At 40.8% G+C, this 26,032-nt stretch overlaps 1 protein-coding gene across 2 annotated transcripts in view; it reads left to right on the top strand.

The window, feature by feature from the left end:
* The window catches only part of LOC135556213 (rhophilin-1-like), a 59,987-nt gene extending 46,261 nt beyond the window's left edge, over nt 1-13,726 (top strand). The window contains exons 13-16 of one of the 2 annotated variants that reach the window (XM_064989221.1): nt 5,679-5,755; nt 9,808-9,954; nt 10,083-10,235; nt 10,388-13,726. In XM_064989221.1, coding sequence (XP_064845293.1) covers nt 5,679-5,755; nt 9,808-9,954; nt 10,083-10,235; nt 10,388-10,597 — 587 coding nt within the window. In that variant the 3' untranslated portion in view covers nt 10,598-13,726. Of the gene's footprint in view, nt 1-5,678; nt 5,756-6,029; nt 6,098-9,807; nt 9,955-10,082; nt 10,236-10,387 lie in introns of those variants that run through there. The other variant, XM_064989222.1, reaches the window with a different exon arrangement.
* The last annotated feature ends 12,306 nt before the right edge of the window (nt 13,727-26,032 follow it).

Genomic DNA, 26,032 nt, shown 5'->3' with positions numbered 1-26,032 from the left:
TGAAATGTATTTGTAATCAGTGTTACTTCCTAAGTGGACAGTTTGAAGTGTGATTGACTCAGTTACATTGTGTTGTTTAAGTGTCCCCTTTTATTTTTTTGAGCAGTGTATTATAATTATTTGTAATTTGGAGACAAATTTGATTATAATAAATGTTTTCAAAAGGTTGGATCGTCATTATTCAGTCTATATAGATTTATGAGCCATAACTGTTCATCATCAAGTAGTATATTCAAGGCAATCTGTTTTCTTTGACCATCTACTTTAATGGATTGTACCTCCCATTATCATTTTTTTTATAGGATCATAACACCTTTTGAATTTCTTAACTTCTTTGGGCTCATTGGAACGCTAGTGTCCCACACATCCTGTGAAATTGTAGAACGCCAAATTCAAATGACAAAACTAGTCATAGTAAACATTCATGAAAATACAAGTGTTTTACATCGGTTAAAAGGTTAAGGAAGATTGTGGATTTATTGAGGCAACATCTCAAGACCTTAGTCAGGAAGTTGAGGCCAAAAAAGTCAATGTATTGGAGTGGCCATCACAAAACCCTGACCTCAATCCTATAGAAAATTTGTGGGCAGAACTGAAAAAGCGTGTGCGAGCAAGGAGGCCTACAAACCTGACTGTTACACCAGCTCGGTCAGGAGGAATGGGCCAAAATTCACCCAACTTATTATGGGAAGCTTGTGGAACGCATATCCGAAACCTTTGACCCAAGTTAAACAATTTCAAGGCAATGCTACCAAATACTACCAAATAGTGTATGTAAACTTCTGACCCACTGGGAATGTGATGAAGGAAATAAAAGCATTTCACATTCTTAAAATAAAGTGTTGATCCTAACTGACCTAAGGCAGGGAATTTTTACTAGGATTAAATGTCAGGAATTGTGGAAAACTGAGTTGAAATGTATTTGGCTAATGTGTATGTAAACTTCCAACTTCAACTGTGTGTAATTATTTTGGATGAGTCACGTCATGTTTTTCGATATACTGTAGGCCTACCGTAGACGACATGAGTCCCACTAGTGTTCAGTAATGTCCTGTTAAAAGTGGTGTAGTTCTTTTAATTTTTTAAAGAGCTTATTGAAGTTAAAAGCAATAGGATTTGAAGCAAAAGCCTACAACTTTTTTAGCACTATTTCACGCTGCTCTGAGACCAGCATGGGGTCTGGTCTTGATAAATTATTTTTATTTTCATCTTCCTTTGGGTATTGGTTAGACTAGAATTAGAAAATTATGGTGCAGAAATGTTGTGCTTTTAGTGTAACCTTTATTTAACTAGGCAAGTCAGTTAAGAACACATTCTTATTTACAAGGACAGCCTACTCCTTCCTCCCCGTCGGGAAATTGAACCCCAGTCTCCCGCATGTCCGCATTGTCTAGTACAGCCATTATTGAAGGCTATCAAATACTTCTCAAATATGTCCTCTGGTGGACGAACTAGCACTAACTAGCATTAATGGTATTGGTGGTTCACACTTAAATAACATGCCATAGAATTCTACGTCATCATGCAAGCTGCGCCGCAGCATGCTGCAACTTTAACTTCTTATGGGCAGTCGCGTCCCACCTGGCCAACATCCGGTGAAATTGCAGAGCGCGGGAATTTCAAATTACAGAAATTTAAATATTTAACATTCATGAAAATACAAGTATTCTACATCAAAATAAAGCTTAACTTCTTGTTAATCCAGCCGCTGTGTCAGATTTCAAAATAGCTTTATGGTGAAAGCACACCATGCGATTATCTGAGGACAGCGCCCCGCATACAAAAACATGAAAAACATTTTTCAACCAGGCAGGTGCAACACAAAAGTCAGAAATAGCGATATAATAAATGCCTTACCTTTTGAAGAACACTCCAAATGTCCCAGCAACATCACAAATGGTCATTTTTGTTCGATAAAGTCCTTTATATCCATAACTTAGTTTAGCTGGCGCACTTCATTCAATAATCCACCAGTTTCCCTCCTTCAAAATGCATACAAAATGAATCCCAAACGTTACCAATAAACTTATCCAAACAAGTCAAACAACGTTTATAATCAAACCTCAGGTACCCTATTACGTAAATAAACGATAAAATGTAAGACTGAGAATAGTATTTTCATTACCGGAGATAAATAACAAAGAACACGCTTTCACCCACGCGCATGGAAACACTACAGCCACTTAGGAAAAACTACAATTTCTAGCTCATTTTTCCAAAAACCAGCCTGAAACTCTTTCTAAAGACTGTTGACATCTAGTGGAAGCCCTAGGAACTGCAATCTGGGAGGACTTCGCCTCGTAATAAACATGAAAGCTATTGGAAACAGTGGAAGGCTGAATTATTATTATTATTTAATTTTTATGGTTTGTCCTCTGGGTTTCACCTACCATATCAGTTCTGTTATACTCAAACATCATTTCAACAGTTTTAGAAACTTTAGAGTTTTCTATCCAAATCTACCAATTATATGCATATCCTAGCTTCTGGGCCTGAGTAACAGGCAGTTTACTTTGGGCATGCTTTTAATTCGGACTTGAAAATACTGCCCCCTACCCAAGAGAGGTTAAATGAGAAACCACTGTAGCTCTTTGAAGAGTTCCAAACTTCTTTGATTTAAGAATGTTGGAGGCCACTGTGTTCTTGGGGACCTTCAATGCTGCTGACTTGTTTTTGGTACCCTTCCCCAGATCTGTGCCTCGACACAATCCTGTCTCGGAACTTTACGGACAATTCCTTTGACCTCATGGCTTGCTTTTTTTCCTCTGACGTGCATTGTCAACTGTGGGACCTTTTTATATAGACAGGTGTGTGCCTTTCCAAATCATGTCCTATCAATTGATCAAGTTGTAGAAACATCTCAAGGATGATCAATGGAAACAGGGTGCACCTGAGCTCAATTTTGAGTCTCATCGCAAAGGGCCTGAAAACTTATGTAAAACTTTTTTTAAATACATTTTCAAACCTGTCTAAACCTGTTTTCGCTTTGCCATTATAGGGTATTCTGTGTAGATTTCATGAGGAACAACAAAATCTATTTTAGAATTTGGCTGTAACTGTGGCATGTGTATAGTGAAGTGGTCTGAATAATTTCCGAATGCACTGTATAGTATTGGCCAGACTTAAATGTGCTCTAGTCAAACTTGTCCTATTTTAAATCCAGGCAAAGGTTTTGACACACCTACTCATTCAAGGGTTTTTCTTTATTTTTTACTGTTTTCTACATTGTAGAATAATAGTGAAGACATCAAACTATGAAATAACACATGGAATCATGTAGTAACCAACAAACGTGTTAAACAAATCAAAAATATTTCAGATGATTTCAGATTCTTCAAAGTATCCACCCTTTGCCCTGATGACACAGTGCTTTCTCAGTGTATGAAATTAACACCTTTTAGTGTTACAGTAAATCATTTTTTGGTGTTTCAAAACTCTAAGGTGTAAAGCCTAATTATCATATATTCGTGGTTGCTTTTTATTTTTGAGTGAATTGTAGAGTTACCACCCATGACAGTATTTGTTAGTGACAGAGACATGGTTGTTTAATTATTTCATTCTAAAGGCCTGTGGCTTTCATTGAGTGAGTACCAAGGCAAATGTTACCATTATAATCTATGACTATGCAATACTTATATCATAAGGCCTTACTTTGATTGCTTAGTTTTACCCTAACACAGTGGTGTTATGAAACTCCTGGTTTACAGGCCACATCAGGCCTGTAAATCACATTATTCAATGTGATGTGTAATTCTTATTGGAATCCAGCCAGTTAGGATATCCAACAGTTGGAGTTTTTATTCACCCACGTCTGCATTCAGAATGAGAATGATAAGAGTATCTCTACCATTTAAACTCTAACAACCATTTCAGTAACCGGTAAAATAAATGTAAGTAACTGATTTGGATCAGTTTAGATTTGTTATTTATCTTTTGTGAAGCATAAGATTAATCAATGTACATGCAAAAACACATATACAGTGGTGCAAAAAAGTATTTAGTCAGCCACCAATTGTGCAAGTTCTCCCACTTAAAAAGATGAGGCCTGTAATTTTCATCATAGGTACACTTCAACTATGACAGACAAAATGAAAAGAAAAAAAATCCAGAAAATCACATTGTAGGATTTTTTATGAATTTATTTGTAAATTATGGTGGAAAATAAGTATATGGTCAATAACAAAAGTTTATCTCAATACTTTGTTATATACCCTTTGTTGACAATGACAGAGGTAAAACATTTTCTGTAAGTCTCTACAAGGTTTTCACACACAGTTGCTGGTATTTCGGCCCATTCCTCCATGCAGATCTCCTCTAGAGCAGTGATGTTTTGGGGCTGTTGCTGGGCAACACAGACTTTCAACTCCCTCCAAAGATTTTCTATGGGGTTGAGATCTGGAGACTGGCTTGGCCACTCCAGGACCTTGAAATGCTTCTTACGAAGCCACCCCTTCGTTGCCCGGGCGGTGTGTTTGGGACCATTGTCATGCTGAAAGACCCAGCCACGTTTCATCTTCAATGCCCTTGCTGATGGAAGGAGGTTTTCTGTTTTCACTCAAAATCTCACGATACATGGCCCCATTCATTCTTTCCTTTACACGGATCAGTTGTCCTGGTCCCTTTGCTGAAAAACAGCCCCAAAGCATGATGTTTCCACCCCCATGCTTCACAGTAGGTATGGTGTTCTTTGGATGCAACTCAGCATTCTTTGTCCTCCAACCACGACGAGTTGAGTTTTTACCAAAAAGTTATATTTTGTTTTCATCTGACCATATGACATTCTCCCAATCTTCTTCTGGATCATCCAAATGCTCTCTAGCAAACTTCAGACGGACCTGGACATGTACTGGCTTAAGCAGGGGGACACGTCTGGCACTGCAGGACTTGAGTCCCTGGCGGCGTAGTGTGTTACTGATGGTAGGCTTTGGTACTTTGGTTTGCAAATACATTCATTTTTTTCTCATTTTGTCTGTCATAGTTGAAGTGTACCTATGATGAAAAGGACAGGCATCTCATCTTTTTAAGTGGGAGAACTTGCACAATTGTTGGCTGACTAATTACTTTTTTGCCCCACTGTACTAAAAACAATCCTAAAGTATCGACCTTCAGTAGGGCATGCTGGAAAATATGAAAATGATGGGTGTGGTTTTGATGTAACCGTTTTACTCTCCACAGTGTAAAGCAATAACTGGTTATTAACACTATCACTGGGTTATTTTATACCCCTTGCAGAGTGAATTTAACTCCTGAATCAACACTAGTAATGTTACACTGAAAAATAAACATTGGCCAATGTGCTGTGCACAAGTCTTCCACAAGAAATTAAATAATTTTATGTTTTGTTGATTGTGTTGGAAATTGCTGTCTCAGGCGTCACTCCAGAATCTCCCATAAGTGTTCAATTGGGTTGAGATCTACTGACTGAGACACACGCACACACAATTTAAACCCTCTATGCTCCTTTGAGACCCCTCTTTCAAAGTCACTGAGATCTTTATTTTTAATTTTTTTAGCTATGATTGCCAAAATAATGGGGATCTGGGCATTTTTATATATGACCCTAAGCACCTGCTTTGAAAATACGTTGTATCCCTCATTTACTCATGTGTTTGCTTTATTTTAACAGATTATCTGTGAGAAACAGTAATTGATAATTTGTCTCTCCTCTTCTTCCTCAGCTCAAACCCAGCAGAAGCCTGATATAATTCCACCCAATTTCTCCACTGTCCAAGTCACTGACATCTTCCGAAGGCTGGTAAGTCTTTTTTTTATTTTTATATATTATTTTTTATGGTCCACAAGAGAGCAGAGAGAGAGATCATGAGCAGATGGGCTTCCACATTTTTCAGCATGTTTTTACAAAAAGATTGATTTAGATGATAAACTTGGATTTTTCCGCAAGGACATATACAGAATTCTACACTCCACAACATAACCTTCACTCCAAATCAAAACTCCAAACCTACAACCTGATTTTGGACAAAATTAACTGGAAGGATTCCTACTACCAAAGATTCTTATTTCTAAAGTCTATACAGAAAATGCTCTGGCAAAAGAAGGACAAGAAACCTGAAAACACCATCCAACCTGGAACTGAGTGAGTAATGTTTAGTCTGAAGCTACTTTTAAAGCCAAGAACAAAATAAATTTGTGATATATTTTACTTTATAGGGACTGAATGCTAAGTTAAGGCTACCAAGCGTGCTAGAACAGATCAGACAATTAGCACTGAGGTGTGAAGTGAAAGGTGTCAAAGCTCTTGACACCAACAATGGCAGGGGAGTTTCACAGCCTTCCCCACCCAAATGCAGAGGCCTTTGAAGCCCCCTCCATCTGTGCCGAGGTCATTACAATACAGTACCCCCTGGATTCACCTCAATTTTGAACTGATATGCAGCCATGACACTTAAAATGTAAATTAATTCAATAAGAAACATTATTGTTGCTTTGGTCACATCAGGAGATGATTTCAAATACAACAGCCACAGGACAACTTTGTTTGGATGTCATAAAGGACCATTCGTCAACTGAAGAGATATAGTTAGCTAACGACCTCTTTTTCCATGTGGGGAAAAAAACGGACAGAGACTTGCTAGTTAGGCAAAAAAAATCTTCAAGGGATCTGCCTCCCAAAAAAAGCTTCTTCCAAGTGGGTGTGACACCTACTCCCATTGCCTGCTGGACTGCTGCTTGGATTCCACCTAGCTTTCTGTTCACTGTCTGCCCTGGCCTGTCTCTCCCTGTCTGGTACAGGTACCCCCACCACACTCCCCCCTCTCTCCAATCTTTCACTCTCCTCCAGCACACACGCACTGTTGGGGCGAATGACTCTGAACTTACAATGGCTAGCCCCAAGTCAATATTTTTTTTCTTGTGCTTTATGCTATTTGCCTCATGACACTTGCTTGTTTACCCAACCTTGGGATAGACTGTTCCCACACTCAGGACTCTGACTCTCTATTGGTTACACAGACATTTGGCCTCCCATCCTATTCTAACCACCTCTTTGTATTCATGTTACCTGATGAAATTGCTGTACAATATGATCTTGTTGCCATCTAATGCACATTCAAGTGTCATAAATCAACACCGTAGAGATCTGCCTGTCCTCTGCCATGCCCTGATTGTATTACTGCTGATGATATCTGGAAATGTGCATGTACACCCTTGCTAGCTCCAATTCTGATTTCTGCTCTGATATTTGCTTCACTGATTTCTGTTCTCGTAAAAGCCTGGGTTTTCTGCACGTTACCACTAGAAGCTTATTACTTAAAATGGATACATTGAAAATGTGGGTTCACAGCTCCAATCCAGATGTGTTGGTCATTACTGAGACGTGATTAAGAAAGTTTGTTTTGAACACTGATGTTAACCTTTCTGGTTATAACCTTTTTCTGCAAGACGGATCTTCCAAAGGTGGTGGAGTGGCAATCTTTTACCAAGGAACACATTCATTGCTCAGTTGTCTCCACCAAGTCTGTCCCCCAACAATTTGATATAATGGTTTTAAGCATTAAACTTTCAAATAGCTCTTTGTTGACTGTTGCTGAGTGTTATCGTCCACCATCAGCACCGGCCTGTACCCTAAATGCCCTAAGCTCTCTCCTGGCCCATTTAATAAGGAGCAGTTCTCTCTGTGGGTCTAACCCCAAGAAGTTCTGGAAAACTATTAAAGACCTCACAACTACCCATGTCCCTCAATATTGATGTGGTTGTTACTGACAAGGAGCACATGGCTGAGCTCTTTATTCACCACTTCGTTAAGTCAGGATTCCTAATCCGCTTAGCCATGCCTTCTTGCCCATCCAACATTTCCTCATCTACCACCCCTTCTAATGTGACTAGCCCCGATGCTCCTCCCTCTTTTCCCCCTGCCCCACTACAAAGTTTCTCCCAGCAGGCAATCACTGAGTCAGAGGTGCTAAAGGAGCTCCTTAAATTTGACTCAAAAAAAACATCTGTTTCAGATGGTTTAGACCCTTTCTTCTTTAAGGTTGCTGCCCTGATCATCACCAAGCCTATCTCTGACCTTTCTAACCTGTCTCTCCTCTCTGGGGAGCTTCCCATTGCCCTGTTTATCAAAAGTGTAAAACTTGTCAATATTCAACTGACTGGCTTTCTTGACATCTGTATTATTGTCTCTCGTATGCAATCTGGTTTCCACTCAGGTTATGGATGTGTCACTGATGATGTCACCATTGCCCTTGATTCTAAGCAATGTTGTGCTGCTATTTTTATTGACTTGGCCAATGCTTTTATACGGTAGACCATTCCATACTTGTGGGCCGGCTAAGGAGTATTGGCGTCTCTGAGGGGTCTTTGGCCTGGTTTGCTAACTACCTCTCTCAAAGAGTGCAGTGTATAAAGTCAGAACATCTGCTGTCTCAGCCACTGCTTGTCACCAAGGGAGTACCCAAAGCTCAATCCTTGGCCCCACGCTCTTCTCAATTTTCATCAACAACATAGCCCAGGCAGTAAGAAGCTCTCTCATCCATATATATGCAGATGATAGTCTTGTACTCAGCTGGCCCCTCCCTGGATTTTGTGTTAAACCCTCTACAACAAAGCTTTCTTCATGTCCAACAAGCTTTCCCTGCCCGTAACCTTGTTCTGAACACCTCCAAAAAAAAGGTAATGTGGTTTGGTAAGAAGAATGACCGTCTCCCCACAGGTGTGATTACTAACTTTGAGGGTTTAGAGCTTGAGGTAGTCACCTCATGCAAGTACTACTTGGGAGTATACCTAGACGATACACTGTCCTTCTCTCAGCACATATCATAGCTACAGGCTAAGGTTAAATTTAGACATGATTTCCTCTATCGTAATTGCTCCTCTTTCACCCCAGCTGCCGAACTAACCCTGATTTCAGATTACCATGCTAGATTACTGAGATGTAATTTATAGATCGACAGGTTAGGATGCTCTCGAGTGGTTCTTTACCATTCGGCCATCAGATTTGCCACCAATGCTCCTTATAGGACAGATCACTACACTCTATACTCCTCTGTAATCTGCTCATCGCTGTATACCCATCGCAAGACCCACTGGTTGATGCTTATTTATAAAACCCTGTAGGCCTCATCCTCCACATACAACACCGTTCTGCCAGTAACATTCTGTTAAAGGTCCCCAAACCACACATCCCTCCTCTTTTCAGTTTGCTGCAGCTAGCAACTGGAACGAGCTGCAAAAAACTCTCAAACTGGACAGTTTTATCTCAATCTCTTCATTCAAAGACTCAATCTTGGACACTTACTGACAGTTGTGGCTGCTTCGCGTGGGGCCGAATACTTTCGGAAGGCACTGTACCTTCTTGCCCTTTGTGCTGTTGTCTGTGCCAAATAATGTTTGTACTGTGTTTTGTGCTGTTACCCTGTTGTTGTGTTGCTGCAATGTTGTTGTCTTAGGTCTCCCTTTATGTTGTGTTGTGGTGTTTCTCTTGTCGTGGTGTTTTTTTTTTGTCGTATATTTTTTTTATTTTTTTTTTTAAATCCCAGCCCCCAGCTTCCCCGCAGGAAGCCTTTTGCCTTTTGGCAGACAGTCATTGTAAATAAGAATTTGTTCTTAACTGACTTGCCTAGTTAAATAAATAAATAAAATACAAATGGTAAGACTGATGATGATGTTCATTCCACCTAACTGTCTTAAGATGACTGCACTAACTAGGTCGCTCTGGATAAGAGCGTCTGCTAAATGAGTTAAATGTAAATGATGACGCCGATGACTGACTGATTTTTGATCGTGATGTTTCTTTAAATGAAGGATGAGTTGTATAATGAAGATGGTCTCCCGCTGTCTCCCCTGCAGGGTCCCTTGTCAGTGTTCTGTGCCCGGGCGCGCTGGGGGCCGGTGCGTTTGGTGTGTCTCCAGCGAGGGGAGGGGGGTCTGGGGCTAACTCTCAGAGGAGACTCTCCTGTTCTGGTGGCTGGAGTAGTGCCGGGGGGGTGTGCTGAGGTGAGAGTCGTACCCTGTCTCTCGTCTTAACCCTCTTTGCATTCCTATTATTCCTATTTCCTCGACCCCTGAAAATGTACAGTATTTCATGCACCACTGGAATGTACTGTGTGTGTGTGTTTTCTCAGGAGGCAGGTCTGAGAGAGGGGGACTACATAGTGGCGGTGGATGGAGAGAACTGTAAGTGGGCTAAACATGGAGAGGTGGTCCACAGCCTGAAGAGCTGCAGTGACCGAGGAGTGGAGCTCAGCGTCATCACACTGCACACACACGACACACAGGTATGTTTCATAGCACTGCACACACACGAAACACAGGTAGTTTTGTTTGTGTGCGTTCGAGTGATTTGTCTGTGTGTATGTATTACTGTGTCTGCATGTGTGTTTTGAGTGCTTTGGTGCATCAGTAATGTGTGTTGTGTGTGTTTGTTCAGGTGGAGAGGAGGTCAGTGATGCTCTCCCCCAGAGGAGACAAAGAGAACGCTTGCCAACGGCCCATGGGTGGGGCTAAGGCCCAGAGCTCCGTCTCCTTACTCAACTGGAACAGGAAGAAAAACAGGGAAGGGGGAGGAGTCACCAAGAGACTGGGCAGCACCTTCAGTCTGCCATTTGGAAACCTGGGAGACGGTGAATCCATGTACTGAGATAGATGGAGGGCAAGCTGAAATGGTGCTCGATTCCATACAGTGCACTTCCAGCCAAAAGTAGTGCACTAGGGAGTAGGGTGCCATTTCAGACTGTGCTATAGACAGACAAACCACTCAGGGAATGGCAAAGGGACATGTTCCAATACAAGGATGAGTTGTATATGACTGGATACTCCTAGATATTGTAATGCATTATTGCAGCAATTGCGAGGAACATTCCGAATAGGAGAATTGTATGAAGAGAAGAGGAGGGGGATGCCATGTCCAGATGCCCAGGGAAACTACAGTGGTTTTAGAAAGCACCCAACTGCAGGTATATGTCACTGAAGGGGTTAAGAGCATCATGTAAATTGTCTTAAAATAGACTAATAGTTGTGGCCCAGTATTATTGTAGCTGACTTACTATACAGCTAAAGGTCTTTAGAGAGTCGAAAGAAGTTAAACTGGACTTGTGTGTCAAACTACAGCCTCTGGTCTTAAGACAATGTCATCATGTTGTTTTAATGTTGAAAACATGTTGTTTTACTTTACTGTTTACTGTATCCCAGAGTCTTGCTTTTCCACTCCGGTCTTAACAGTAAAAACAACAGTCACACCTACATCCATTCAGTACCTGAGCTTAGCTCTTACTTCTTCAAGCTAGAGCATTGTGAATCTTCTTTTTTGTTGTTGTAAGATTTAATTTTATGTTTAACAAAGCACACAAATGACATCACACAAACATCAACCACATCACACATGCCCAGACTTATTAGCACACGCCGTCATCTCCAGTGCCTGCATAATTTTCCGCCACATGGCCTCAAACTGCATCATTTTTTTTTTTCTCCGTAGCCCACTCACTCTAAATTTTTTACAATAAATCATTTGATTTTTCCATTGTGTTAATGATGCCGAATGAATTGATTTCCACATTTTTAATATACGTTTTTGCAAAATGATTGATGAGAAAAGAATCGTCCAGCCCATTGGGTATCTCACAACACCCCTATATTCCATGTCTTGAAATATGCATACTTATAGATTAAGAGTAACATTGTAATACTTCTGACAGCCAACTTTATTAGCTCCGCCCGCAAAAAAAAAATGGATTATTGAGTCATTGGATGCGTTTCTAAATTCACTCTGGATATCTACTCCGATTTCAGAGCTCTTTGGACTGAGTGCGCCAGAGCAGAGTGCAGAATAACTAACGAATTTACGAACATTTGAATATGAACGGTGTCAGTAAACATCAGCAAAAAAAAGTAATTCAATTGTTGCCAGCAGCACAGTTATGGTCACCAACGCTCTAGACAACATGAAACCACCCTAACCAGCTTTGCCAGGGTGAATAAAATGGTCAGAATGAGGTGTTCTCTCATTTATGTCTGGAAGTACAGTAGCTAGCCAACTTTAGCCACTTAGCTTGAGTGCTTGACTGCCGTTGTGAGGTCAGAACATTCGGATGAACTTTACTCCTCAGACAGAGCGTCCAGTGTGTGCTCTGAACGCTCCGAGAGCGAAACACTCTGAATTTGCTATTAACAATGGACAATCTGATATCCGTTCTGAATATTATGAACGCCCAGAGCTCACTCTCTGGCACTCCAGAGTGAATTTATGAACACACCCATTATAGTTTACACTTGGGACATGACTGCTGTTGTGCTGTAGAATTGGTGAATTCTTTGTTTTGTACTGTATCAATTCCATAGATAAGTTTATACTGGGTTAATTTTCGTTAACTGTAATTTCATGAGTTATGCTCCAACTTTCCCTCCATTTTTTTTTCTAAGAGATTGTCAGTTTGATATGCTGCTGGCAACGTTTTGTATATCGTCCCTATCATATGAACATCCTTATCTGACTCCAAAGAAAATCCTTCAAGGTTGCTCTGATGTCCAAAAGATGTGTAACTTTAAAATGGCATGTATTTGAAACTATATTGGTCAGTCCAAAATTACTTCAATACTGTCATGGAAATAAATGTATTCCCTGTTGCCAAGTCAATAACAGTTTCTATGAATTTAGTTTTCCAATTTATCTGTGAATTCTGAAAAGCTATCCAAGGATTGTTCCATAAGGTTGTGTTTTTATGGAGTGATATTGGTTCTTGTAGAATGTTTCAGTTTATTCCATATTGTTGTAGTGTTCTTAACTATGAAGTTGTTAATGTTCTTAGCTTAATGCTTTGAAAATAGACACGTGGGCAGCTTCTTGAAGCACACAGAGTTTACAGCGGTAGCCATGTTACTGCATTCTGTGCACCTACCAGTGTTTTTGATGTGAACGTTTCTCTTTTGTCATCTTGATTGTTGGGTACAAATGACTACCCACAAGGCACTACAATAGTTATACCAAGGAGGTTGATGGTACCTTAATTGGGAAGGACAGGCTCATGGTAATGGCTGGAGCGGAATTAGTGGAATGGTATCAAACATATAGTTTCCATGTTCCAGACATTAATATGAGCCGTCCTCCCCTCAGCAGCCTCCTGTGTTATGTGTATTTTTTTCGTTTTTCTTCTGGTGTTTTGTAGTTTTTAATTTTGTACGACATTCTTATGCCCCGGGACTTCATAGGAGGAGGAAAAACTAACGCTCTACGTATGTCATGACACTGAAATGGTTAACGTGGTAATATGCACATTAGGGGATTGACTAAAGACTTTTATATGTCTGGTACTTAGTAGAGTTGAATAGGAGAATGGACAGTCTACCATGTAGAAACCAGCTATCAATGTAACCATAGAAGCATAGAGGAGAGCTGACCCAATTGTTAGACACTTTTTCTTTTTTTATATGTTCACATTTTCAATATTTGGATGCAAACACTATTTTAAATTTTAATCCAGTTGTCTTTTTTTTTTCAAAATAATGATTGAGATGTGTATTTCAGATTGTGAATTAAGTCTCTGCCATTGTGATCTGTGGTGTCTTGAGTGAGTGTAATTGTGTAAAGGGATTTGTATTTCTTTTGTTTATTATGTGAAAGACTGATAATCATGGCTGGCTCGTATGATCAACCATCAATTCCCCTTTTGAGGTGTGCTTGTGCGCATGCACGTGAATCCTTTTCGTGTGTGTGTTATTTGTAGAGTATTTGCACAGAGTTTTGTTGATGAATTAAAGGAGTGGATCAATGCATTGTCTCTCTCACACTGATTTGTCTCTATTGATGCTAACATATTCTGGTGGTTCTCAGGGTTATGTTCAGTTGTTACCAGCATAATGTGTGTTTAGTGGTTTCCAGCAGGTGTCACTATATCCAGGCTATTGTGTCAGATGGGGCCAGATTGGTTTGTGAAAGTATTTTAAAGCAGACAGATGTACACTATATAAGCAAACTTATGTGGACACCCCTTCAAATTTGTGGATTCGGCTATTTCAGCCACACCTGTTGCTGACAGGTCTATAAAATTTAGCACACCGCCATGCAATCTCCATAGACAAACATTGGCAGTCGAATGGCCTTACTGAAGAGCTTAGTGACTTTCAATGTGACACCATAATAGGATACCACCTTCCCATCAAGTCAGTTCATCAAATTTCTGCCCAGCTAGAGCTGCCCCAGTCAATTGAAGTGCTGCTGTTTTGAAGTGGAAACAACGGCTCAGCCGCAAAGTAGTAGGCCACACAAGCTCACAGAACAGGACTACTAAGTGCTGAGGCACGTAAAAATCATCTGTCCTTGATTGCAACACTCATTTCCGAGTTCCAAATTGACTCTGGAAGGAATGTGAGCACAAGTGCTGTTCGTCGGGAGCAGCTTAAGATCACAATGCCAAGCGTCGGCTGGAGTGGTGTAAACCTTTCCGCCATTGGACTCTGGAGCAGTGGAAACGGGTTCTCTCGAGTGATGAATCATGCTTTACCATCTGGCAGTCCGACGGGCAAATCTGGGTTTGGCGGATGCCAGGAGAACGCTACCTGCCCCAATGCATAGTGCCAACTGTAAAGTTGGTGGAGGAGGAATAATGGTCAGGGGCTGTTTTTCATGGTTTGGGCCAGGTTCCTTAGTTCCAGTGAAGTGAAATCTTAATGCTACAGCATACAATGTTATTCCAGACGACTATGTGCTTTCAAACTTGTAGCAACAGTTTGGGGAAGGCCCTTTCCTGTTTCAGCATGACAATGCCCCCTTGCACAGAGCGAGGTCCTATAACCCCTCTTGCATGAATCTACACAGATGTTTATGCCTCTGTACTACCCTGTGCGTGCACATACACACACTCACTCTATTTCCCTGTCTCTCACACACACACACACACACACACACATTCTCTATCAGTCCAGTTGTAAATCTAAGTGGATCTGTATTCCCCTCTGACCCTTGGGCAGAGTGCTCCTGTGTTTACTCCTCAGACAATCATTTTTCAATCAGTAATCAATGAACAAAGCAGCTGGGAATTATTGACCCAAGCCTAGGCCCAGCACCACACGATGATAACCCAGGGAGTTCTGCAGTGTTTGTTTCCGCACGCGTCTGTGTGTGTCTGTGTAAGCAATATGCATTTTTAGGTTAAAACAAAATACATTTAGGGTGGACACCAATCATAGAACAAGGAATCACAAACACTTTAATTTACAACTTGGCTTCATGGTGAGTGTGTGTATGTGATGGTTATATCCTCTGAGCAGCAGATTATTTATGTCTGTCAGTGAGGTGTGTGAGTATTTTTCAATAGGTTACGGTCACATTACGCTACCCTTAGCGAAGGACCTCCACCCTATCTTCCTGTTCAACCCTGACAGCCAATCAGATGCTGCGTTGGTGTCGAGGTCCAGGGTTCTGCATGTTCTCACCTGACCAATTCTAAATCGATCTGGATTCCATTCCATTCTTTATTAGAGCTGATGCTGTTACACTTTTCAGTGTAAGGGAATTAACACCTGTGGTGTAACACGTTGTTGGGTGTTGTTTTACCATTGTAGGGTGTAAAGCCTTTATTTACATATTTATTTTCCAGGTTGCCTTTCGAGTGAATTTTAGAGGTACCTGTACCACCCCTGACTGTGTTTGCTCGTGACAGAGACATGGTTGTTGCATTCGTGGATGTCATTCCTGTAGCCTTCACCAAGTGAGTGTCTAAAATAGTATTTTATCATAATTCGATTACAATACAAATTTATTGTTGACAATACCATACTCCGACAGCCTAGTTTTATCCTAATACTGTAGTCTGAAACTACTGCAGTTTCAGACTACTGCAGTTGTCACATTGGCAAGTCATATTATGCTGGCTTGTAACCTGTTATATAATTCCTATTGGAATCTAGCCGGAGTTTAAAAAAAATATCCAACAATTTGAACTTGGCACCATCCGCAATCTGCAGTTAAAATGACTGCCATTGTAAAGAAGATTGATAGATGACCCTACCTAAACCTTAAACTGGAACAACCAGCTCAATAACAGTTGAAATACGCTTTGTAGATTGGATTGGTTTCGAAAAATGTGTAATTTATCTTTGTGTTGTTTAAGATCAATTCATCAATCAATGTGCATGCAGAAACATAGCTATTAAAACAAACTATTATAAAAGTATGCCAGGAAATAGGATCATCAGACCCCTCCCATGTCTTTTTCACTCCAAGACAGTTAATGGAAATGAACTCAACACAGTTCAGTAATTAGCAACACCACCTGGACAACACTTAACCCCTAAAGAATCAACACTCAGATATAACACTCACAACACTATTTACCTCAAAACCGCAATTTTAACACCCGCAAATTCAGCCTCACCAGCCACCCAATGACACTGTGGCGTCAACGCAGGGGCCTTGTACACTTCCAGCCCCAGGGGAAGTTGGAGGGTAGTGTAAGGGTCCGGATAGAGGGTGGGGTTGGATGAAGGTGAGGATTGGAGGGGTACCACGTGAGACTCCCAGTTTCAGAGAGTCAGTTTGTGACCTATATCTTCAACTGACTCACAATCCACTGCTACAAAGAGAAAAATATACGTATGTGCTTCCTTTCTACCTAATCCCTCAAACTCCTTTTTCCTTCTCTCTCTACCTCACTGACTGTCTCTCTCACCCTCCCTCTCGTCTCCTCCCTCCACACTCTCTCTCTCTCTCTTTGTTATCGAGGTCCAGACTAGTAGATGTATATTTTATGGTTGGCTCTGGAGGCTTTTACCATTAATTATACAATACCACTAAGCTCTCCATTTGGCGGACAGATGTTATTTTTTCTTTAGGAGAGAAAGGGGACTGCTACTCCATAATTTAGAGGTACTCCTGTTCACCAAGAATAAATAAATAAACAAAGCAACAAACAAACCAATGTATGCACACTAGAGCTCGGCTACTGCACACATGTGGAGACATGTAGTGCATCAGCACATGCATAGTAGTGGACAGACCCATTTAGAGTGAGAAGTATTTTTTGTCTTGCGTCAGTAGATTGAAACTATATTCTTGTTGTATTTCTGGTTGTTCTCATAGGGTCTGGTTCACATTTCCTATGCACTTCTAAATAGTTGGTATTCAGACTTACTTAATGCAGGTGTGTAATGCGCCTTACAGGTGTGTCTAACTTGCGCGCACTGAGTAAATGTAATTCAACCACTGAAAACCCTCCCACTTGCTGGCAAACAGATTTTCTCATGGAGTTTTCATTCAATAGGGGTTTCAGCACATTGATATTAAGCCATTCCTTTAAATAAGTGTGTACCTTTACTTCATATTTTGTTGACAGACTTGCTAGAATACATTGTTTAAGAATATAGGGATCAGTGAAAAACATCCATCTAAATATATGCATATTCGTCTCCATTTCAAACCCAACTGGTAGATTAAGAAATAGTCTGATTTTGTAGATTATTTAGACATGTACTCCAAGCATGCGCTGACCAACTGGCAAATGTCTTCACTGACATTTTCAACCTGTCCCTGACCGAGTCTTTAATACCAACATGTTTCAAGCAGACCACCATAGTCCCTGTGCCCAAGAACACCAAGGTAACCTTCCAATTTGCATACCTCCCAAAAGATCCACAGATGATGCAATCTCTATTGCACTTCACACCTGGACAAAAGGAACACATACGTGAGAATGCTATTCATTGACTACAGCTCAGTCTTCAACACCATAGTGCCCATAAAGCTCTAAGCTAAGCTAAGCTAAGGACCCTGGGACTAAACACCTCCCTCTGCAACTGGATCCTGGAATTCCTGACGGGCCGCCCCCAGGTGGTAAGGGTAGGTAACAACACATCTGCTACACTGATCCTCAGCACAAGGGCCCCTCAAGGGTGCATGCTCAGTCCCTTCCTGTACTCCGTGTTCACCCATGACTGCATGGCCAAGCACAACACAAAAGTCAGAAATAGCGATTAAATTAATCACTTTTCTTTGATGATCTTCATATGGTTGCACTAACAAGACTCCCTGTTACACAATAAATGTTTGTTTTGTTCAATAAAGTCCCTCTTTATGTCCCAAAAACTGTTTTGTTGGCACGTTTTGTTCCAGGGCGGTCAAAACATGCAGACGAATACATCCTAAAGTACTGGTAAATTTCGTTGAAACATGTCAAACGATGTTTATAATTCATCCTCAGGTTGTCTATTGTCTAAATAATCAATAATATTTCAACCGGACAATTGCGTTTTCAATAGAAAGGAAAAACAACAAACGGCACGCTATCGGTCATGTGTGCAAAGCAGCTCTGCATTCTTCCCCTGTCCTCTGACCAAAAGGTCTTTTTACTCATCGTTTTTCAAAATACAAGCCTGAAAGCATGTCTAAAGACTGTTGACATCTAGTGGAAGCCATAGGAACTGAAATCTAGGCCCTAACCAATAAGATAGTCAATAGGCATTCAATTGAAAACAACTCACATCATAAAAATCCCACTTCCTGGATGTATTTTCCTCAGATTTTCACCTGCAATATCAGTTCTGTTATGCTCACAGACATTATTTAACAGTTTTAGAAACTCCAGAGTGTTTTCTATCCAATACTACCATGCATATGCATATCCTAGCTTCTGGGCCTGAGTAACAGGCAGTTTACTTTGGGCACATTTGTTAACCAAACTTTAAAATACTGCCCCCTACCCAAGAGAGGATAACAAACCTTCCCTCAACGTGATCAAGACAAACGAGATCATTGTGGACTATGGGAAAAGGAGGACCAAGCACTCCTCCATTCTCATCAACAGGGCTGGAGTGGAGCAAGTTGAGAGCTTCAAATTCCTTGGTGTCCACATCACCAACAAACTATCATGGTCCAAATACATCAAGACAGTCGTGAAGAAGGCACGACAATGCCTTTTCCCCCTCAGGAGACTGAAAATAGTTTGCATGGATCCTCAGATCCTTATAAAGTTCTACAGCTGCACCATCGAGAGCACTGGTTGCAACACCGCCTGGTATGGTAACTGCTCTGCCTCCGTCTGCAAGGCACTTCAGAGGGTAGTGCCTACGGCCCAGTACATCACTGAGGCCAAGCTTCCTGCCATCCAGTACCTCGATACCAGGCGATGTCAGAGGAAGGCCAAAAAACTGCATTGTTGTTTACGGGCTTGTATGTTAGAATTTCACTGTTGTATTTGGCGCATGTGACAAATAAAATTATATTACATTTGATTGGATATTATTGAACACAGAAAGAGTCCATGCCACTCATTATGTGATTTGTTAAGCACATATTTACACTTGAACTTATTTAAGCTTGCCATAACAATGGGGTTGAATACTTATTTTTATATATATCTTTTACATTTTCTACAAACAAAATTCCACTCTGACATTATGGGTTACTGTGTGTGGATCAGTGACAAAAAAAAACTAAATTTATTCAATTTCAAATTCAGGCTGTAACACAACAACATTTGGAAAAAGTAAAGGGGTGTGAAAACTTGTATATGAATCACTGTATATATGAATCATAAAGAAAACAGCTGTTGTGTATTGATACATAGGGTTTGGTTCATCCTGGAAGTAAGGTTTCCATATTCAATTGCTCAAACCATAAAATATTGGAAGGTGAGAAAAGTTGAACAGTCGTCTATAAGGTAGTCTATAAATCTACCCTAATAATCCTCACTAGACATGGAACTGACAACAACTGTCCAGTCGTCGAGAACCATGCGCCATGGCTTCGGGTGTAAACGGCCATGTAGGGTCTGCGTTCCATAACGATTCAAATCGGCTACATGTCCCAAATTATTGCAGAACTTGTATTATATTAGCCTATTATGATCCACGATTGCTAGCGATCCTCAGGAACAACCACACTAATGTGTCAGTGAAAAGAAAGGTAAGCTAATGATGTAATGGAATGATGCAAAATGTAAGGAAGTTACACAAAAGTGACAGTTGTACATGTATATCGGTATAACCATAGAGACCCTATTAAATTCATATTAAATTCATATTCCTAATTATATGGGTGTAACGAAAGGTGGCTATAAATAGTGGCTAATATTTTACACGATGACAATTGCAGAAAAAAACATAGAGAAGCTTGGGTCTCCAAGTTTCCTCCCTGCTAGCTATAAGGCCAGCATTTATCTCACTGTGGGTGATACGTTGATATGCTTCGGTTTGCTGCCATTAGTTGGTTTCACATTTGTCTCTAGCGATCATAAGGTAAAATAGATAGAAAACAATAGTCATTTATATTTACAATCAAGGTCTGAATATGGCGCGTCTGTAGACACACCGCCACGCCTTAATTTATTTGATCTCCACCCCAAAATAATAGCGGGTGAATAGCATGCTGTTATCATGCTTAAGTTAATGGTCAGAATGCATATAGAAAGAAAAGAGCATGAAAAGGAAAGTATGTTCCATGTATGCACACTTAACACGGGTTGGAAATTCCCCCATACAGTTAATAACAAAAAAAAGCCTGTGTTCAAAATGTCTCTTAAAATGTCTCTTAGCCCTAAAATTTTACATTTTATATTTTGAATTTAAAACTGGAAATGAGGTTATTACAATAGCTGAACATTTGAAAAATAGAATAGTAGAGGAAATTTGAAATTAATATATGTTTAATATTTATTCATAATAAGGAAAATCACAGTAAGTCAATCAAATGTGATGCATTTAGTACTGTAACAGAGAAGCAGTGTGTTATGTGTTAGGCTAGGTATCCTGATGTCGAGTCTTGGGGTCTGGGGTCTTGGGACCACTCTCCTCGCCTCCCTCAGGCAAGATGAAACGCACCCCAGAGTTAGGCAATAACCACTCGCCCCTGACACACACGCGCACACACACACACACACACACACACACACACACACACACACACACACACACACACACACACACACACACACACACACACACACACACACACACACACACACACACACACTCAGACAGGGAAAATAGGAAATGGGTTGGATGAATCCCTGTGTTTTAGAGAGGAATCCTATTAAATGTGTATGAGTGTGTCTGTCTAGGAATCAAAACACCGCTCTCCTCCTCTTCCTCTTCGATAGCAAGAGGCTCAAGCATGGTGTGTGTATGTGTGTGTGTGCATTGGCTTATAACTCATTTATGATGGATAGTATTAGGTCATCCTGTGGTGGGTGTCACCCTGCTAGACACACTGATACTGTCAAACACATGTACACACGTACACACAAACACAGACACACACACAAACACAGCAGAGACAGCAGAGGGGAGGCAAAGGAGGATGAGGATGTTGATATTGATGAGAGGAAGAGTAGAGGAAGATAGGTGAAAGGGTATTGAGACTAACTCAACTCTACGCTGTAGTTTGGATGGAAACCTCATCTCATTGACTTTTGTCTCCTGACACCTAACATCTATACTGTCATCATAATTATCCACCAATATAGTTCATACATTTTATATGAGGAAATTTGCTCGTCCAATTTCCACTCAGTGGACAAATAAAGTTAATTCAGTTCAATTCAATCACTTTAGGTGTGTTATATATAAATTATATGGTTTGCTAGTTATTAGAAGACAATCTTTGTTATTAGGTGTGTTTTTCCCTACCATTATTTATCATTTGTAATAGCTGTACTGGTCATTGGTATCTACATCCATCACATCTCAGAGAATGAGTGAATATCCAATGGCATGTTTCTCTTGTCTGACTGCCCTTTCCAATTCTATAGCTTTGTGTCCTGTCTGCTGCTGAAAGGCCATCAAGCTACTGGAGGTGACATCTGATAATACATATTTCATTTTCTACAGGGACGAATCTATCATGATATATTTTCAACTACCAACAGCCAAAAGAATAACTTTGAAAGGTGCTAATTAAATGGAGATGTGGCATACCCTAATTCACCAAGTGATAATATCCAAATAGAAATAAGCTTACATTTTCTTGTAGTCTTTGATAAAGGTTTTAAAACTAGAATCATTCATTGAAACAATAACAAATGGGTTAATCCACCTCTGTTTTGGTAAATAGCTAAGAGAGGGACCTGGAGACATGCAACCACTCTCAGATTGATAGACAGAGCTATGGATGCAAGGACTGACTATCCATGATATCAAAATGACAGTTGTAAGCATGTTTTGAGGCTATACAGTGCGCGTTTACGGCCCCATTGTTTAGAAACAATGGAGTAAACCAAGCACATATGTTGGGTTCTGATGGGGTACGACAGTTGAACTAAGCTCATGAGACATTTGTAACTTATTTTCTTCAAGAATCAATGGGTATTCATTTCTAAGTACAAAAAGGATGTAGAAACTAAGGATACTAGCTTGAATCAAATAATTTTCACATTAGTTGTAGCCTACAATATTTAGGCTAATTGCACTCAGTAATTAAATGCATATTAAAATGATTTTAATAATGTAAGATCAAATGCTAAAAGACAGAATATAATAGATGCCAATATATAGTTGTAGTACAGAAGACAACATGGATCCAAAAGTGTTAAGGAACTATACAAAATTAAAGTGAACATTAAACAAGAAATACAATTATTATAATAACAATAATATTAAATTATAATCAATATTGACATTGTTCATTTGAAGCATTAAACATTAATCATTATAATACGGTTTGGTCATTAATCTTAGTGTTTCAAATCGATTATAACTCATTTGCGTATTATTCTATTGCTTTAAGCAAAGGAGTTTCAGAGATTACTGCTTGGCCAAAATAAATAGAGAAAAAAAGGATGGATGATTCAAACACATATTGTACAAATCTTGTTGGCATTTCGTTTGAAGTTGCTAATGTTGAAAATTTTGGTACATCTGTTTCATACAAATTAGCATAAAATATTGTTAAATGTAACATGTTAATATTCTTCTCATAAAAATGTGTATAAGCGAATAGCTCTCACCAATACACTAGGTCTACTACACGCAGAACAAGCACATTTCCTCCTCCACTTCCACCCGAACTTGTCAGTCAGTTTGTTTTGAGTTGGTTTGTTCAGCGCGATGCCTCTTAAAATGTAGGATTTTATTAGGATCCCATTAGCTAGTGCCTGAGCAGCATTCACTCTTTCTGGGATCCACAACTCTTCCTGGTCTCTCTCTCTCTCCCTCTCTCTCTCTCTCTCTCTCTCTCTCTCTCTCTCTCTCTCTCTCTCTCTCTCTCTCTCTCTCTCTCTCTCTCTCTCTCTCTCTCTCTCTCTCTCTCTCTCTCTCTCTCTCTCTCTCTCTCTGGCAGTGACAGTTAAAAGACCTTCGGTTCAGTAGAGATCCGATAGACACCAGGAGGCTGCAATTAACATCCTTACCAAACGGTGGCGCTGCTCGCAAACAAATCCAACCTGCTGCCATAAAGAGAACGTATGCATACACACCAACAACATGCAGTACCTTAGGACACCATCATAGCCTGCTATAAAAGATACAGTGAGTAGTTTAAGATGTTTTTATTCTAATACACAAATCATTTTTTGGTTAAGCCTACTGGAGGGGGTAACATCACAATCAGTTCCCCTAATCGATCTTTTATTGTCTTGTTTCCTTTCCGCCTTGTTTCTCATCTTTGTTGGAAACCGGAAGGAATGCAACTTTTTACATATCGGTGATCTGGGTTTCTGTATCCATTGTGTTAAGCTTCAGGTAAAGAGCAATCAACACGAATGATAAACAGATAAAGACAACTGTCCATATATATACCCAGACCGTGTGAAAGGAGCTCAGGCGTAAGGCGCTGCTCAAGACAATCTTTCTCCCCGGCTGTCCTGTCTACAGAAATGGCCTCTCTCAGGAGAATTATCTTGCTCCCCTTATTTCTCACCTTGCCGAACCGGGCCTCACCTCTCTTCTCTTATCTTGCTCCTCTCCTCTGTGAAAGGTGTGTCCCATCCGGTGTACTCTCCCTGGCGATGCTCCAAGGACGGATGGAGACGGAGTTTGTAAAGGGAGTAGAATGAGCAGGGAGAGTGGCAGAGGGGGGCATCTGGGTAGCGTGTGTGTGTGTGCTCTGCGCTGCGGAGCTGACAGCTGTCACTTTGGCTGGCGCTAGTGCAGATGGGCTAATCTGGAATGGGCATGGACAAGCTCAGAGCTGAGGGCTCACAGTGTCCCAAGGATCACCACACCGTGTCACTGACTGACTCTCTCCTGCCTGAGAGGCCTGCATTCTCTCCCTCTGTGCCCTATTTGGAGCAATAGATGTGTGTGTGTGTGTGTGTGTGTTGGGGGGGGGGGGGGTGGACTGGAAAATAAACAGGTACATTCTGGTAAAGAGATGCAGGGACATTGTGTATAGTTTTATATTTAGTATGAGATGCAGGGACATTGTGTATAGTTTTATCTTTAGTATGTATGAGTCAAGGGGGGGCAGAAAGGTTTGTGTGTGTGTGTGTCCCTGTGTGTGTGTGTGTCCCTGTGTGTGTGTGTGTGTGTGTGTGTCCCTGTGTGTGCGTGTGTCCCTGTGTGCGTGTCCCTGTGTGCATTTGAGTGTGTATCGGTGTGTGTATCTGTCCGCGTGTGTGCAAGCTCAGAGTTGTGTGCGTGTGTGTGTGCGTATGTGTGTGGGTGAGCTCTAAAGTGTGTGTGTGTAGAGCACTGAGGAGGTGGAGGGTGCCGGGGTGGTTAATGGGTAGGGAGAGATAAGGGAGCGGATATAAGAGGGGTCAGCCGGGTCACAGTGTGGTTAGCACAGACAGCAGGGGAAGGAAAGTGATCCAACAGCTACTGCTACAGCTACTGAGTGGGGAAACCAGACAGGGTTTCAGGGAGGGAGGGAGGGGAACAGAGGGGAACAAATATAGTGACCAGGGGAGGGGAATACATTTTCGATGTCCATCCATGTCTGAGCACGTCGGGAGACGACGAGAAAACCGGCCTCTAGGGGGCAACAGTGAGCACTGTTACCTTCAAGTAGGTTTCGGTTTTGCTAGAGGGTACGTATCTGCCTCTGATTCAAAAGGTTGCAAGTCGGAATCCAGCGATAAAAAATGCGAGAATTTTGGTTTAAGCCTACACCAAACCTTAACCCTTACCTTAACCATTCGGAGTTAATGCCTCACCTTAAACATCTTGTCCTTTGCAACAACATCGGAATTTGAACTTTGAGAAAGCTGAATGAATGTCTAATTCTGATGTGAGACTGTGAGAGCTAGTTGAGGTGTGGAGCGGAGGGAAATATTTGAGTTGTTGTGTAAAAAGAGTATTGATGGAGAAGAATGGAGATGCAGAGTGTACGACAGTTGCAGTCTGTGAAATGACCAGTGTGTGTGTGTGTGTGTATCGGAGGTTTACATACACCTTAGTCAAATACATTTAAACTCAGTTTTTCACAATTAATGACATTTAATCCTAGTAAAAATTGCCTGTCTTAGGTCCGTTAAGATCACCACTTTATTTTAAGATTGTGAAATGTCAGAATAATAGTTGAGAGAATGATTTATTTCAGTTCCTCTGACCGGTGTCTGTGTCCTGTTGCCCATCTTCATCTTTTCTTTTTATTGGCCCGTCTGAGATATGGCTTTTTCCTTGCAACTCGGTGTCCCGGAGTCGCTTCTCCGCTGTTGACATTGAGACTGGTGTTTTGCGGGTACTATTTCATGAAGCTGCCAGTTGAGGACTTGTGAGGCGTCTGTTTCCCAAACTAGACACGGTAATGTACTTGTCCTCTTGCTCAAATGTTTACCGGGGCCTCCCACTCCTCTGCCAGTTTGCGCTGTTCTGTGCAGGGAGTATTACACAGCGTTGTATGAGATCTTCAGTATTTTGGCAATTTCTTGCATGGAATAGCCTTAATTTCTCAGAACAAGAATAAACTGACGAGTTTCAGAATAAAGTTATTTGTTTCTGGCCATTTTGAGCCTGTAATCGAACCCACAAATGCTGATACTCCATATACTCAACTTGTCTAAAGAAGGACCATTTTACAGCTGTGCTAACACAATTGCAAAAGGGTTTTCTAATTTTCAATTAGCCTTTTAACATTATAAACTTGGATTACCTAACACAACGTGCCATTGGAACACAGGAGTGATGGTTGCTGATAACAGGCCTCTGC

The sequence above is a fragment of the Oncorhynchus masou genome, chromosome 15 (genome assembly GCF_036934945.1).
Source record: "Oncorhynchus masou masou isolate Uvic2021 chromosome 15, UVic_Omas_1.1, whole genome shotgun sequence".
Taxonomy (NCBI): domain Eukaryota; kingdom Metazoa; phylum Chordata; class Actinopteri; order Salmoniformes; family Salmonidae; genus Oncorhynchus; species Oncorhynchus masou.
This window is presented reverse-complemented; position numbering and strand designations above follow the sequence as displayed.